The sequence below is a fragment of the Notechis scutatus genome, chromosome 2 (genome assembly GCF_049901735.1).
Source record: "Notechis scutatus isolate UNSWTSFEM ecotype Mainland chromosome 2, rNotScu1.2, whole genome shotgun sequence".
In the NCBI taxonomy this organism is placed as follows: Eukaryota; Metazoa; Chordata; class Lepidosauria; order Squamata; family Elapidae; genus Notechis; species Notechis scutatus.
This window is the reverse complement of record NC_142010.1, coordinates 14,766,110-14,780,388: the sequence shown is the minus strand read 5'-3', so window position 1 is coordinate 14,780,388 and position 14,279 is coordinate 14,766,110. Positions and strand designations below refer to the sequence as shown.

The 14,279-nt window shown below is 43.4% G+C and overlaps 1 protein-coding gene across 1 annotated transcript; it reads right to left on the bottom strand.

Moving 5' to 3' along the window:
* Positions 1-5,358: 5,358 nt before the first annotated feature.
* On the bottom strand, positions 5,359-12,949 carry LOC113425363 (uncharacterized). The gene is made up of 8 exons (XM_087954136.1): positions 12,544-12,949; positions 12,243-12,263; positions 9,542-9,624; positions 8,509-8,635; positions 7,223-7,684; positions 6,167-7,055; positions 5,851-6,082; positions 5,359-5,766 (listed from the first exon to the last, which is right to left on the bottom strand). Exons 1-8 carry the CDS (start codon positions 12,947-12,949, stop codon positions 5,359-5,361), a joined length of 2,628 nt encoding a protein of 875 aa, XP_087810262.1.
* Positions 12,950-14,279: the final 1,330 nt, after the last annotated feature.

Below are 14,279 nucleotides of genomic sequence, written 5' to 3'. Positions count from 1 at the left end.
ACCTCCATTGATGAAGCGCCCATGATTCCTGAAGACAAGCTGTTCCAGTGGTTAATTGTCCTCCCTGTTAGGAAGTTTCTCCTTAATTCCAGGTTGCTTTATTTTGATTAGTTTCTTGTCCTGCCCTCCAGTGTTTTGGAGAATAATTTGATCCCCTCTTCTTTGTGGCAGCCCCTCAAATATGGAATATTGCTATCATGTCACTCCTAATTCTTTTCTTTAGCCTAGCCAGATGACCCAAATCCTGCAACTGTTCTTCATATGGTTTAGTCTCCAGACCTTTGATCATCTTAGTTGCTTGTCTCTGAACTTTTTCCAAAGTCTCCACATTTTTTTTTTTTTTGTAGTACGGTGACCAAAATTGATCTTCATTCTATGCCTCTGTTTACACAACCCAGGATTGTATTAGCTTTTTTGGTGGCGGCTGCACACTGCTGGCTCATAGTCAAGTGATCGTCCGCTAGGATTCCTCTCACAGTGACTGTTTTTGAGCCAGGGCTCACCTAATCTGTACTTACACCTTTGATTTTTTTTTTCCTGCCTAAATGCTTTCCTGCTTTCCTTTTCCCAACATAGTCATCATAAAAATACATTCGTCATAAGATACAACTCTTAGTGATAGTCACAGGATTCTAAATAATCAATCAACATAAATCATACTAGGATATCAAGTAAACAATATATTATAAATCATAACATACAAGCTATTTGTCAGTCTGTGCTCCATTCAAAATCCAAGAAAGAAATACTTAGACTCCATAGATTAGAGAAAAGAAATCTTTTACTGAAAATTGAAGTGGTAGCTTCAGATAAAATTCTGAATCTGAGAAATTAGGCGCGCAGATCACATATACAAACACTATTGTTTGTGGGGGTTGAGACAGTGGCATCTCTGATGGCTTTTATGCTGGTGAGAAGTCACTGAGGAACTGAGAAAAGATTGCACAAAACGTTGGATAATACTAGATGTTCATGCTTTGTTCCTTACAGGAGGAGTGCGGTCTTCAGAGAGATCGACCTCAGCCAAGAGGTGTCACGTAGAAGCCACCCAGATATCACAAGCCTCACTGTGTCCTTGTGCAATTGTGTAAACCCTGCAACATCACCCACTGCAACACTGGTGTAAACGAACTCACAGACCAACCCGTGCTCCTCTCTTGTCTCCCCCCAGTGGTTAGGTGCAAGTGGGACCTTCCGGGCCCCGAATTAAGACTTGGATCTGGAGCTCTCAAAATTCGGTGGGATTAAAAGAGAAAAGAGACAGAAAGCGAAAGTGAAAGAGGGAAAGTGAGGCATTTTCAGACAGAAGTCCACAAATGCAAGAAAAAATATATAACGAACTATGACAAAAGTGTTTTGGTTTCTTCAGAAATTTCAGGTTTTTCTTCTCAATCTCAAATTTGAGTGGTGTTATTTTTTTAAGGTCAGGGAAAAGTTGAGCTTGGATCCCTTTTGGGAAGCCTCTGAATTTGGGAATAAGACCCTTTGCCCAGAGGTGGTATTCAGCAGGTTCTGACCAGTTCTGGAGAACCAGTAGTGGAAATTTTGAGTAGTTAGGAGAACTGGCAAATACCACCTCTGACTGGCCCCACCCCCATCTATCTCTGCCTCCTGAGTCCCAGCAGGGTTTTCTTTTGTTCCCCTGCACAGGAGAACGGAGCTGGAAAGCAGGTTAGTGGAGTGGGGAAGGAATGGGATTTTGCAGTATCCTTCCCCTGCCATGCCCACCAAGCCATGCCCACCAAGCCACACCCACAGAACTGGTAGTAAAAAATTTTTGAATCCCACCTCTGCCTTTGCCACATAATTCCCCATTGCTTCACAGAGAACTGAAGTTGGGAGAAAAACGGATGGGGGCGGAAGAAACGGGGTATCTGAATTTTAATCTCCCGTGATACTCCCATGATATGGGGAAGGGTGGGCGTAAGAGGACTTAACTCCTGAAAATTTTGTTTCTTGGTTTAATTAATTTTAATGTTATCCAACTAGCTTAAAAGGTAAATTGGCGCAGTGGGGAGGGGAATAATCATTTGGGGTAATCAGGACAGTTGAGAAATGCCGTGGTTTTGGAATTTTAACACACACAGAAATCCATAAAATTCTATTTGAGCTGAATGGCGTTTCTGGAAAAGGTCAAAAAAATATGGTTCTGGTTATGTAGGAAATAAAGACATAAAGAGAAACAACTTGCTCAAACCTTTTTTTTTAATGCTCATATATTGTTGGATTAAAAAAAAAACCATTTTGAAAGTAAAAAGGCATCAAGAGGCACTCATTAATTCACTGGCTACACTTCTTTCAGCAGGATTAATGCAGTTTTGCACCCAGAGATCGAAGCTAAACAAGCATGTACATATAAACATTCAGATGATATTTTTTTTTCCTGCTAAACAACAGTTATGCACATCAGATTATATGAAAAAAGAATAATTTCAGTACTTTGGTAATGTTTAAGTCCCAACATTTATAGCATGTAGAACTAAAAATGCACACATATACATGTTTTTTTCTCAGCTTTGCTTGCATATGACAACTCTCTACAAAGCCTAGAACTGATCCCAGACTCGTTTCAGATATTACTTCAGCCTAAATAAACCTGCTTGACCAGGCAAAGTTTTTGCATAATGACTGGGACAGTTGAATAAAAAATTCTCATGAGCCAGACCAAACAGATTAGGTCAGGGGTCCCCAACCTCTGGGCCCTGGACCGGACATGTTTTCAGTCCTTTAGGAACCGGGCTGTGCAAGTGAAGCTTCATCTGCGCATGTGTGGGATCTAGGTAACATGTGAAACCATGCCCCGATCCATGCAAACATTATTTTCCATGGAACCAGTCTCTGGTACCCAAAAGGTTTGGGACTAGAGAATTAGGTAATACTTCTGGCATTAAGAAATCTATCCTGGAAGCTTTTTCCATAATCTATACATTGTTCAATTTCTCCGATGTTATGACAATCCTCCGAGTTTGTACATCCTCTTTTCAAAGGATCCTTGTATTTACTAGATCTGTGATGGCGAACCTATGACACACATGCTGGAAGTGGCACGCAGAGCCATTTCTGCCAGCACGTGAGCCATCGCCCAGAATTGATCCACTGCGCATGTGCACCCCCCCTCAGCCAGCTGATTGTCGGGTATCTGCCACGCATGTGCAGGAGGCGGCGCATGCATGGGAGATGCAGGCACATGTGCAGGGGTGGGGTGTGCAGGGGGTCACACGTGCATGCACAGAGGCACATGGTGCAGGTCACATGCACATGGGATAGGGGTGGGTCACGCACGCATTGCATTATGGGTGCAGGCACACATACGCACATGCGCACTTTCGGCACACGACAAAAAGGTTAACCATCACTGTACTAGATCCGTAAGTGTGAATCCTTTTATGGGAAAGAGTCAGCAGACTCTTTGTATTCCATGCATTTATTCTATCTTTCCTATGCGAACCTTTTTCTAAGAAATAAGCTCCTTGTACTGAAGTTCTTAAGATTGCTGCCCTTTAATTCTTTCCCCAGACCTATATTTCTAGATTTCTCCCATATAAATCTTACCATAGCAATTAAGCAATCTTGCTTACTCTCTTCCCATCCTCTTTGCATTTATAGATCCCCTTTCCAAGTGGATGGTTGCCTCTCAAACTTTTCCCACGTGTTCTAATGTTTCTCCCACATATATCTCCAATAACATTTGTAGAAAATAAAATTTCTATTACACTTGAAAGAGCCAATTTGATGGAGTGGTTAAGGCACCAAGCTAGTAACCAGGAGTCTTCCTTTAGGCATGAATCCAGTTGGATGACTTTGGGCCTATCACTTTCTCCCAGCCCTACAATGGCAACAACGATAAAACACTGGAAAAATCTTGCCCCAAAATCTGCAGAGACTAGTAGCACCAAGAGTCAAAAAACTACTTCAAAGGCATAAAGAAAAAGCACTTGAAGATCTTCCCACACTACATGCTTACATTGTATTTCCCTTGTATGAAACCTTTTAGTACATATCAGTTGGCAATAATTGACCAAAGCTCTGCCTTTAGTGTATATACAGTATTTAATATTACAGTAGATCGTTTAAAGGAATTAAGGATATCTCAGTCCCTAAAGTTATCTCCCCCATGTGGATCCTTTTATGGAAGCTGATGATCCACCCAAAGTCCTTTCCACACACTGTTCATGCATTTTTTCCTTATGAATCCTTTTATGAGAAGTATAGGTAATCCACAATTTATGACTGTAACGAAGCCTGCAATTATAGTTGCAAGTTGCAATGGACATTAATTAAGGCACTCACACGATCACCTTGCTTAATGAAACCAATCCTCTCCACAATGCAATTGTTAAGTGGAGCATAGGGTGTCTCAGATGTAGTGGTCTTGGGAGTACTAGAGCAATGGTCACCAAATGGTGGGTCGCGGACCACTGCTGGGCTGTGAGAAAATTTTGGTGGTCCGCAGAGAAATGTCATCCCCAAAGCAATTACTCCAGGCTGCGCGGGAACACAAGGCTTGCGTTGCTTGCATTGCGAACAACATGAGGTAGTGAGGGAAGAGGGGAAAAAGTGGAGGGGGGAACTTGCCCCACGCCCCTTGCCTGGTGTGTGAGGGACCTGTGTGTGTGTGTGTGTGTGTGTGTGTGAGAGAGAGAGAGAGAGAGAGAGAGAGAGAGAGAACATCACCGCCAGTCCTCCGAGGTTAGATTGGATCAATCTCTCTCTCTCTCTCTCCCACCAATGTCAGCAAGCCACCGTCAGTCAAAATTCATATTAGTGGTCCACGGGATTTAAAATTGGTGGTCCCTGAGGTCCAAAATGTTGGTGACTCCTGAACTAGAGCATACCTAGGCCCATGCTGCAGAACCTCCCTAGCTCACACATGTCCTGTCCTGCTTCTCTCCCATCCCAAGGAACCCAATACTCCATTTCTCAATCAACAGGGTTCCTGCAGGTCTTAAGCCTTCTTCAGAGATGGACCTATGCAACCTCCATGTGGAGGGATCAGTCACTAATTGAGGCTGCTTTGTGGACTACAGAAAAGGTAAGTGGACTGAGCTTTGATGGGGAATGAGGAGGGTGGGGACTCAGCGAGGCAGCATTGAGGAAAGATAGCACGTGTGCTACCACAGTAGAACCACTGTTGATTGTAAGGACAGGTGAATTGCCAACAGTCTGAATTTTGTTCACAGGAACCCAGAAGTTCTGCAGCAGCTGTAATGTCAGGCGGGACTTGTAAGACCCATCATTCACTGCTGTTGTAATTTTGAACTCTCTGAACATGTGGTGTAAGTTGCTGGCTAAGAGAACAGTTTTCACAAAAAGAATTTCCACATTCACAGCAATGTTATGGATTGCTTGTGGATTCTTTTATGGGCTTCTTTTGTGGATTCTTTTATGGGAACGGAGATTACAACTTGTACTGAAGTTCTTCCCACACTCTAGGCATGAATATGGTTTTTCTCCAGTATGGATTCGTTTATGAGAAGTAAGGGAGCTATTCATACTGAACCTCTTTCCACATTCTGTGCATTGAAAGGGTTTCTCCCCTGTATGGATCCTCTTATGTGAAGTAAGGGAACTATTCACACTAAAACACTTTCCACACTCCAAGCATTTAAAGGGTTTCTCTCCTGTGTGGATCCTTTTATGGGAAGAAAGATCACTGCTTGTGCTGAAGTTCTTCTCGCACACTATGCATTTATAGGGTTTCTCTCCAGTGTGGATCCTCTTATGAGACGTAAGGGAACTGTTCACACTGAAGGTTTTCCCGCACTCCTTGCATTTATAGGGTTTTTCCCCTGTATGCATTGTTTTATGGGAAGTAAGTTGATTCCTCCACATGAAATTCTTTCCACACACCATGCATACATATTTTTTCTCTCCGGTATGGATCCTCTTATGACAAGTAAGAGAACTATTCATACTGAAGCCCTTTCCACATTCTGTACATTGAAAGGGTTTCTCTCCTGTGTGAACCCTTTTATGAGAAGTAAGGTCATTGTTTGTGCTAAAGTTTTCCCCACATTCTATACATTGGTAAGGTTTCTCTCCGGTATGGACCCTTTTGTGAGACATAAGCGAACTGTTCATACTGAAGCTTTTCCCACACTCTATGCACTTATAGGGTTTTTCCCCTGTATGCATGCTTTTATGGGAAGTAAGTTGATTCCTCCACCTGAAGTTCTTTCCACACACCGTGCATGCATATTTTTTCTCCCCTGTGTGGATCCTGTTATGGGAAGCAAGTGAACCACTATGACTGAAGCACTTTCCACACACTATGCATTCATAGGGTTTCTCCACTGTGTGGACCCTTTTATGGGAAGTTAAGTGAACTTTCAACCTGAAACTCTTCCCACACTCTGTACATTGATACAGTTTCTCTCCTGTGTGAATACTAATGTGATTAGCAAGGGAGCTGCTTGAAATAAAACTCTTCCCACATTCCCTGCATATATATGGCTTCAACCCGGAGTGGATCCTTGTATGGGAGGTTAAGTAACTACTGTTGCAAAAGTTCTTTCCACAGTCCTTACACCCATAGGGTCTCTCTCCTGTATGGATCCTTTTGTGTGAAGTAAGGGACCCGCTGTGACTGAAGCTCTTTCCACATTCTAGGCATTTATATGGTTTCTCTCCTGTATGGATCCTTTTATGAAAAGTAAATGAACTGTTCATACTAAAGCTTTTTCCACAGTCCATGCATTTATAGGGTTTTTCCCCTGAATGAATCCTTTTATGGGTAGTCAAGTGATTGCTATTGCTAAAGCTCTTTCCACAGTCCATACATTTATACGGTTTCTCTCCAGTATGGACTCTTTTATGGGAAGTAAGGGACCCGCTGTGACTGAAGCTCTTTCCACATTCTAGGCATTTATACGGTTTCTCTCCTGTATGGATCCTTTTATGCAGTATAAAGGAACTGTTCGTAGTAAAGCTTTTCCCACAGACCTTGCATTCATATGGTTTTTCCCCTGAATGCCGCCTTTTATGGGAAGTAAGAGAACCTCTATGGCTGAAGCTTTTTCCACAATCGGTGCATTTGAAGGGCTTCTCTCCTGTATGTATTCTATTATGGGAAGAAAGTGCACTATTTGTGCTAAAGCTCTTCCCACACTCTACGCATGTAAAGGGTTTCTCTCCTGTATGGATCCTTTTATGAAAAGTAAATGAACTGTTCATACGGAAGCTTTTTCCACACTAAATACACTTATAGGGTTTTTCCCGGAATGAATCCTGTTATGGGAAGTAAGAGAACCATTATGTCTGAAGCACTTTCCACACTCCAGGCATTTATAGGGTTTCTCTCTTGTGTGGACCCTTTTATGGGAAGTGAGCTCACTGCTTGTGTTGAAGTTCTTCTCACACTCTACACATTTATAGGGCTTCTCTCCCATATGGATCCTTTTATGAAGAATAAGGGAACTCTTCATACGGAAGCTTTTTTCACATTCCAGGCATTTAAAGGGCTTTTCTCCTGAATGGATCCTTTTATGTGCAGTTAGATTATTTCTCCACCTAAAGCTTTTTCCACAGTCCATGCATTTATAGGGCTTCTCTCTTGCATGAACCATTTTATCAGAAATAATGTTACTATTATTGCTGAGGCTCTTTCCAGGTGTGTAGTTGTTACTGAAACTGCGTTTTGCTTGAGCTGTTTCCCCACTTCTGTGACATTTTTCTGTATTGATTTCTTTGAAATCACATTGAATCAGGAAAAGATCTTTTTTGGCGCATTCAGAACTCAGCTCTTCTCTCCAATTACAAGATTGGTTTTTCTCACATCTCTTCCTTCCTGACTTCTTTGCAGATTCCAGTATTATTTGTGATGGCAACACATTTGGCTCTTGGTCATTTTCATTTTTCGGCTCATCATCTGCTTGAGGAGAAAAATACATCAGAAAAATATATAACACAGAGTTTGCTATCCCCATGATATGTCCCATATCTATTCCTGGGCAGCTGCAGATGAAGCACAGGGGAAATGACTCCATGAATATTTTTTTTCTTAGTTTAAAAGACTAGCATAGTTGCTTACCTCGTGTCATTCTGGGTGCTTAACAAGATTTTTTTAATGAATACAAAATAAAAACAAAAACAACCAATACAATATTCTGCTGCCCTGATCTTCATATCGCATCTGCAATTATTTGAGCAATATATGTGATGCACATATGATGCTTCCAATGAGACAACGTAGATGTAATCTCAATATCATCGCAAGAGAAAATATGGTGCTAGTTAGGACAACTGAAATAAGCAAAAATATCCCTATCTTCCCACCATTTTTGTAGTATTGACATAGGGCCCAAAGAAAATTCCAAGATTGCATGTCCAGTCTGACTGGTCACCACTGATTCCTGAACTGAAATTATGGTGCTTAGAAATTCAGAGAGTTGGACTGCAATTAATATAAAAGAGATGAAATAATTTTAATAAGACCTGCACAGATCCAAGATAGATAGATAGATAGATAGATAGATAGATAGATAGATAGATAGATAGACAGACGCTTACCTAAAGAGGCCATGATCCTACATGTCTCCAACATGACTTCTTGGTGCAAGGCTTTCTGGCCGAGATCCAGCAGTGACCATTCTTCGCTGGTGAAATGAATGGCCACCTCCTCAAAGGATACAGGATCCTGAAGGAGGAAGGATTCCTGTGAACAGACTCAATCTGCAAGATCTAATTTAATCTGCATATCCCAAAAACACATACAGCTGTAATTCTTAATTGGATATTTCCTCAGCTGGACTCAACATGCCATGTGATAAAACTATCCCTTGATCACTCAAGGAGTGGTTATACATCTCATCTTCTCCATATAGGCCATATAGGATGGCAGACTCTCCCTGAAGATGATCAAAGCTGTTATATGCGTATTAATTGCATTCCTGATTTCATGTTATTAATTATTGTAAATTGGGCTTGAGCAAGTGGCAAGTTCAGGTTTCCACAGCTGATCTTCTCAGGTTCAGTCCCGGTTACTCACAGAACGAGGAACTTTAACACCCTTAAGTTGAAAAATCTGAGAAGAGACCAATGTAAAACCATTTATATATTACAATCAAACACTAGCATGGATTCAGTTTTTTAGAAGCCAAGCTGGAGTCATGACTATCTTCAGTCTTTACTCATTTTTGTCAACCTCCTTAATGCCCAGAAGAGAAAACTCTGATCTTAAAAAGAAGGAATAACTCTTACTGTAGATCTTTTATTCCACTGCATTTCGGCAAATTAGGCTGGCAGCTTCTTACTGACCTTCCAAAAATGATCCAAGGTGGCACTGTTCCAGAGGAGATTGTCATTATGTCTGTTAGGTTGTTGTTGTTTTTTACATTTTATTGCATGAACTGCCAGGTGGCATTTGAGTCCATCAGTATTAAATACATTTCCAAAACAATCTTGGGAGGCAGGTGGAATGTGAGCGTTCTAAATTACCTATCCTGGGTTGGTCATGAACAGCAGTATCATATGTTGAGACTCCACATGAAACTGGATGTCTCCCACTGCGTCCCCAAATTAGCCCCAACCTTTTCCTTCTTACCTGAGTTAAAAGCTCAGCTGCTCTTTCAGTTCCACCAGCACCAGGAGGTGATCGAATGAATAACAACGATGCCATTTTTTTCCCTGCAAAGGAGACAGGCAGGATGGAAGCTGAAAGAGGAATTAACTCCATTTTTTCCTAGCTTAAAGACTTCCTGTCCTGCATCCTGCCCTATACCTTTCATTTGCCTTTAATGGGCTCCATCTTGAGAGCCAAGAGTAAAGAGCAGAAGACCACAACCACAGCATGTACGGAGGAACAAACCCAACTGGCTCCGTCTCCTAAGCTTTTGGTCACCAACAAGACAAAGAGGTATACTTTTGACAACCAAAGCATTCACTCAGTGGTAGATGCTCCCCCACCCTCAACAGCCTGAAACAATCCTGTTCTGTGTGGATGATGAAATTCTGGCACCCCTAGAAACATGCCCGCAAGGACAGATGTTGTCGGAGATGGCCCAATAGAAATATGTGTCAGAATTTATCTGAAATTATGTATCAAGGAAGGCTGAAATCAAGTTGCTTCTGTCTGAATCACTGAAAACAAAGAGAAGTACCTCAGGATGATGTAGTCAGAATGCAATTCAGGGGGACACACGCACACACATACCCCCCCCCCACCAAAGAATCAGTTTTCTGCAAACAGAGGTCACTAAAGGGCAGTATGTGGAATGGTGAGGGATATATTTTGATGGACTTAAGCCTGTGAGAAGAAAATAAGGACCTGAGCCTCTGAAAGAAGGTTGTTGGCCTGAAGGGCTCTTTTGACTGGGGTTTGTATGAATGCACATATTTTTATAAACTCTGACCAGAGTTTTATGGTCTGCCTCTCTAAGGCTAAGTTTGGGGTCATTTTTGAAGATGGATAAAGGCGATTAGATGCAAGGAGTAGCTTTTAATGGCCAGAAGTAAAATCAATATTGTTTGTTGAAATTGTGCTCTGCATGTATGTCTTAACGTGTGGTTCCTGTTTCCCATACGCTCAGTTTCTTCTTCCATCACAGGGGTATCAAACTCAAGGCCCGGGGGCTGGATCCAGCCCACAAGGATGCTTAGATCTGGCCCACAGGGCTGACCTGGAAACGGGGAAGGACCAGTCCGTGTGAAAATGGAGCACATGGTTAATGCAATCCTAAATGGCAAAGCTAATGCAATCCTAAATGGCAAAGCTAATGCAACCCTAAATGGCAAAGCTAATGCAATCCTAAATTGCATTAACAGAGGGATACAATCAAGATCAAGGGAAGTACTAATACCACTCTATAAAGCCTTAGTAAGACCACACCTAGAATACTGCATCCAGTTTTGTTCACCACACTATAAAAATGATGTTGAGGCTCTAGAAAAAGTACAGAGAAGAGCAACCAGGATGATGAGGGGACTGGAGACTAAAACATATGAAGAACGGTTACAGGAACTGGGCATTGCTAATCTAGGGAAGAGAAGGACCAGGGGAGACATGACAGCAGTCTTCCAATATTTGAAGGGCTGCCACAGGGAGGAAGGGGTCAAGCTATTTTCTAAAGCACCCGTAGGCCAGACAAAGAATAATGGATGGAAATTGAACAAGGAGAGATTCAACCTGAAAATAAGGAGAAACTTTCTGACAGTGAGAACAATCAACCAATGGAACAGCTTGCCTTCGGAAGTTGTAGGAGCGCCATCACTTGAGACTTTCAAGAAGAGATTGGACTGCCATTTGTCAGAAATGGTGTAGGGTCTCCTGCTTGGGCAGGGGGTTGGACTAGATGACCTATAAGGTTCCTTCCAACTCTGATTATCTGTTATCTGTGACCTTCCTGAGCTCTATTTTTGCTGGCAGAGGGTTGCAGGAGGCTGTTGTGGCCAAAAACAGAGCTCATGAGGGCAATGTGGAGCCCTCCTGAGCTCCATTTTCACTGGCACAGGGTTACAGGAGGCTGTCGTGGCCAAAAACACAGCTCGGGAGCCCGTTTTCACTGGCAGAGTGCTTGGGCCAACACAGGCACCCCCAACAAAAGTGACATCGAGGTGGCCATGCCCACCCCAGCCTCCCAAGGTCAACCTTGATGCGGCCCTCAATGAAATTGAGTTTGACACCCCTGTTCTATCAGGTAAGAGGAACTGGGGCTGTGGAAAATGGGGAACTATGTGCTAGCTGTACCTGCTAAAAGAACAATGTTGCAATGTTCAGGTTGAGCGAATGGGAAAACTGCCCCGGTTGCTATGACAGCATGGCAAGCTCTGGAAAATCATGTGTTTGCAGTTTTAAGGTATAATGTAATGTTGGACAGTGGGTGGGGGCCAATTGGCCTCAAGCCGTCCGCTTTGATTGCTTGTCCAATTAACCCTCACGGCAATATAAGTGCCTTGTGTTTGCTATGTTCTAAAACTCAATAAAACTCTGACTCCTGAAGTGAGACTTTTGTGGTGTGCTGTCTTTTCAATTTTACAAGTGCAGCTTTGCTAATGATCTGGATTTTTCCCCTGACAGCCTTGAAGTTTATATCTTTCTGGGTCACCTTCTAGTAAGTCCCATGACAAGATAGGAGGATAGAGAGAATTTAGAAAAAACGGGATTTCTCTAGAAAGCCTCCAACTAGGTAGAGCGGCCATCCCTTACCAAGTGAGGCATCCTGAGATTGACTTTCCTGCTTGGAGATCACTCTACAACATGACTCTTGAGAGGGACTTGTGCTTCCCTCTGCACAATTAGTACCCACTTCCAGCAAGGACTTCAGAACCTGGAGTATAGGCAAAGAAACAGAGTTAAAAGACAAGAACTGGAATTTAAATTTCAGCCCACAACATTGCTAGACCTTTTGTGTTCATAATTTGGAATGGAAGAGGACGATGGAAAAATTGCTCCAAATATGTTGTTTGGAAGAACACAGGGGCAATGTCACCAATAAGGTTTTCTAACCATCTCATTGTATTATCAATACGCAAAATTCTTAGGCAGACATTTAAGATTTCAATCACATTTAAGATGGCTCCATATTTCCCAAGAGGAGTGTCTCTCACCTGATACCCTCCCTGTTCGTCCTCCTCCGCCTTCGGCCAGAGCCACCGCCTGGCAAGTGGTCTCCGCTTGGCATTCCTGCACCCAGCACTGCATCTCCCTGGGTAGGACGGACATAAATTGTTCCAAGATCACCGAGTCCAACATCTGAGCCTTGGTGTGCTTCTCGGGCTGCAACCATCCCCAACAAAGGCGGTGAAAGAGGTTGCAAAGCTCTCGCGGCCCATCGGCCTCCTGAAAGGGGCTATTCCTGAAGCGCCAGCGCTGAATCTCAGAACTGAGGGCATCTTCCTCCTCCTCCTCCGGGATCTTCTTCCTGGGTTCTGCCCAAACTTCTCCGAAGCTCCCAGGTTGAACAGCAGTGGGACCTTTTCCCACTCCCTCCCAGGCTGGTTGGTTTGCATCCATTTCTAGTCTCTTCTCTTACAGAAAACCAGAAGGATTCTGCTCTCAAGTGGCACCCAGCTTTTTCACAAGTGAGATGGCAAAATAATCAAACACAGTAAAAGTCTGTAGAAATTCTCAGTCCTCCAGGTCATGGTTGTCCTAAAGGTGCTTTTTCAGGAGGCAGCTGGACTTTCTGGCTTTTTCTTTTGCAGACATTTCACTTCTCATCCAAGAAGCTTCTTCAGCTCTGACAGGATGTTGGGGAATGGAAAGATTTTTATTCCTTGCAGACAGCTGATCATTTGCATCTGTAGAAAGGTAGCACCCAGCCCTCTCCTAGAAGAATGAAATATTCTAGGAAATATTAAAAAGGCAGAATATTTCCCCTAAAAGAGAAACAGAAATCTTAAGGGACACAGAAACCCAGCAGATATTTTGGTGCCAGCTTATGTACAAGATGAAAGACCTTCAACTCCAGGGTGATAGCATTAGCCCTCTACCCATGCACCACATGGCACCTGGGAAGATTACATCAGGGGTCCCCAACCACCGGGCCGCGGACCGGTATCGGTCCGTGGAACATTTCCTACCGGGCCGCCGGTTTGCTGGGCGCCGCCATCTTGTTTCGATGAGAAAGTGCTTCCGGGTGAGCTTTTCCGGTTGGGTCCTGAGCGTTTGGGTCCTGAAGGAATCCTCGCGCCTTAGTTTCATTGAAGGGGGGGGGGGCTTCGAATGAAACTAAGGCACGAGGATTCTTTCAGCACCCAAGGCAAGGCGAGCCGAGCGACCGTCCCGAAGCCATCCCAAAGCGAAGCCCATCAACAAAGGTACAAAGGAGGAGTTGAAGGTGGCGGGGAGAAGCGGGGGACGGCTGGCTGGCCAGTCGCTCGGCTCGCCTTGCTTTGTCATGCGTGCTGATGCCGGTACCGGGCCACGGATCATTTTGTGATGCCGGTACCGGGCCGTGGCACAAAAAAGGTTGGGGGCCACTGGATTACATCACCCAGCAAGATTCAACCAAGCCTGGGACTCAAGACAACCTACAAAGTTAGCCTTGCATGGCCCCATGGGAGTCTGACAACCAATAGAATATATTTCTTACACAGGAACAGGAAGCAAGTTCAAAGCCCAAGAGAGAGTATAAAATATATATCTCACTCTCCCCACCATGTGGTCAGCTACCCATGAACCATGAGGTCCTGTCCACCATTAAACCATCTTTCCAAACAGCCTCCATGTTTCCAGTGTCTTTCTCCCACTTGGAACTGAACCCCAGAGGGACATATCTTCCAACACAGGAAAGCCCTTTCCCCAGATTTTTTTTTGTTTTTTGTTTTGCCTAGAATAGCTG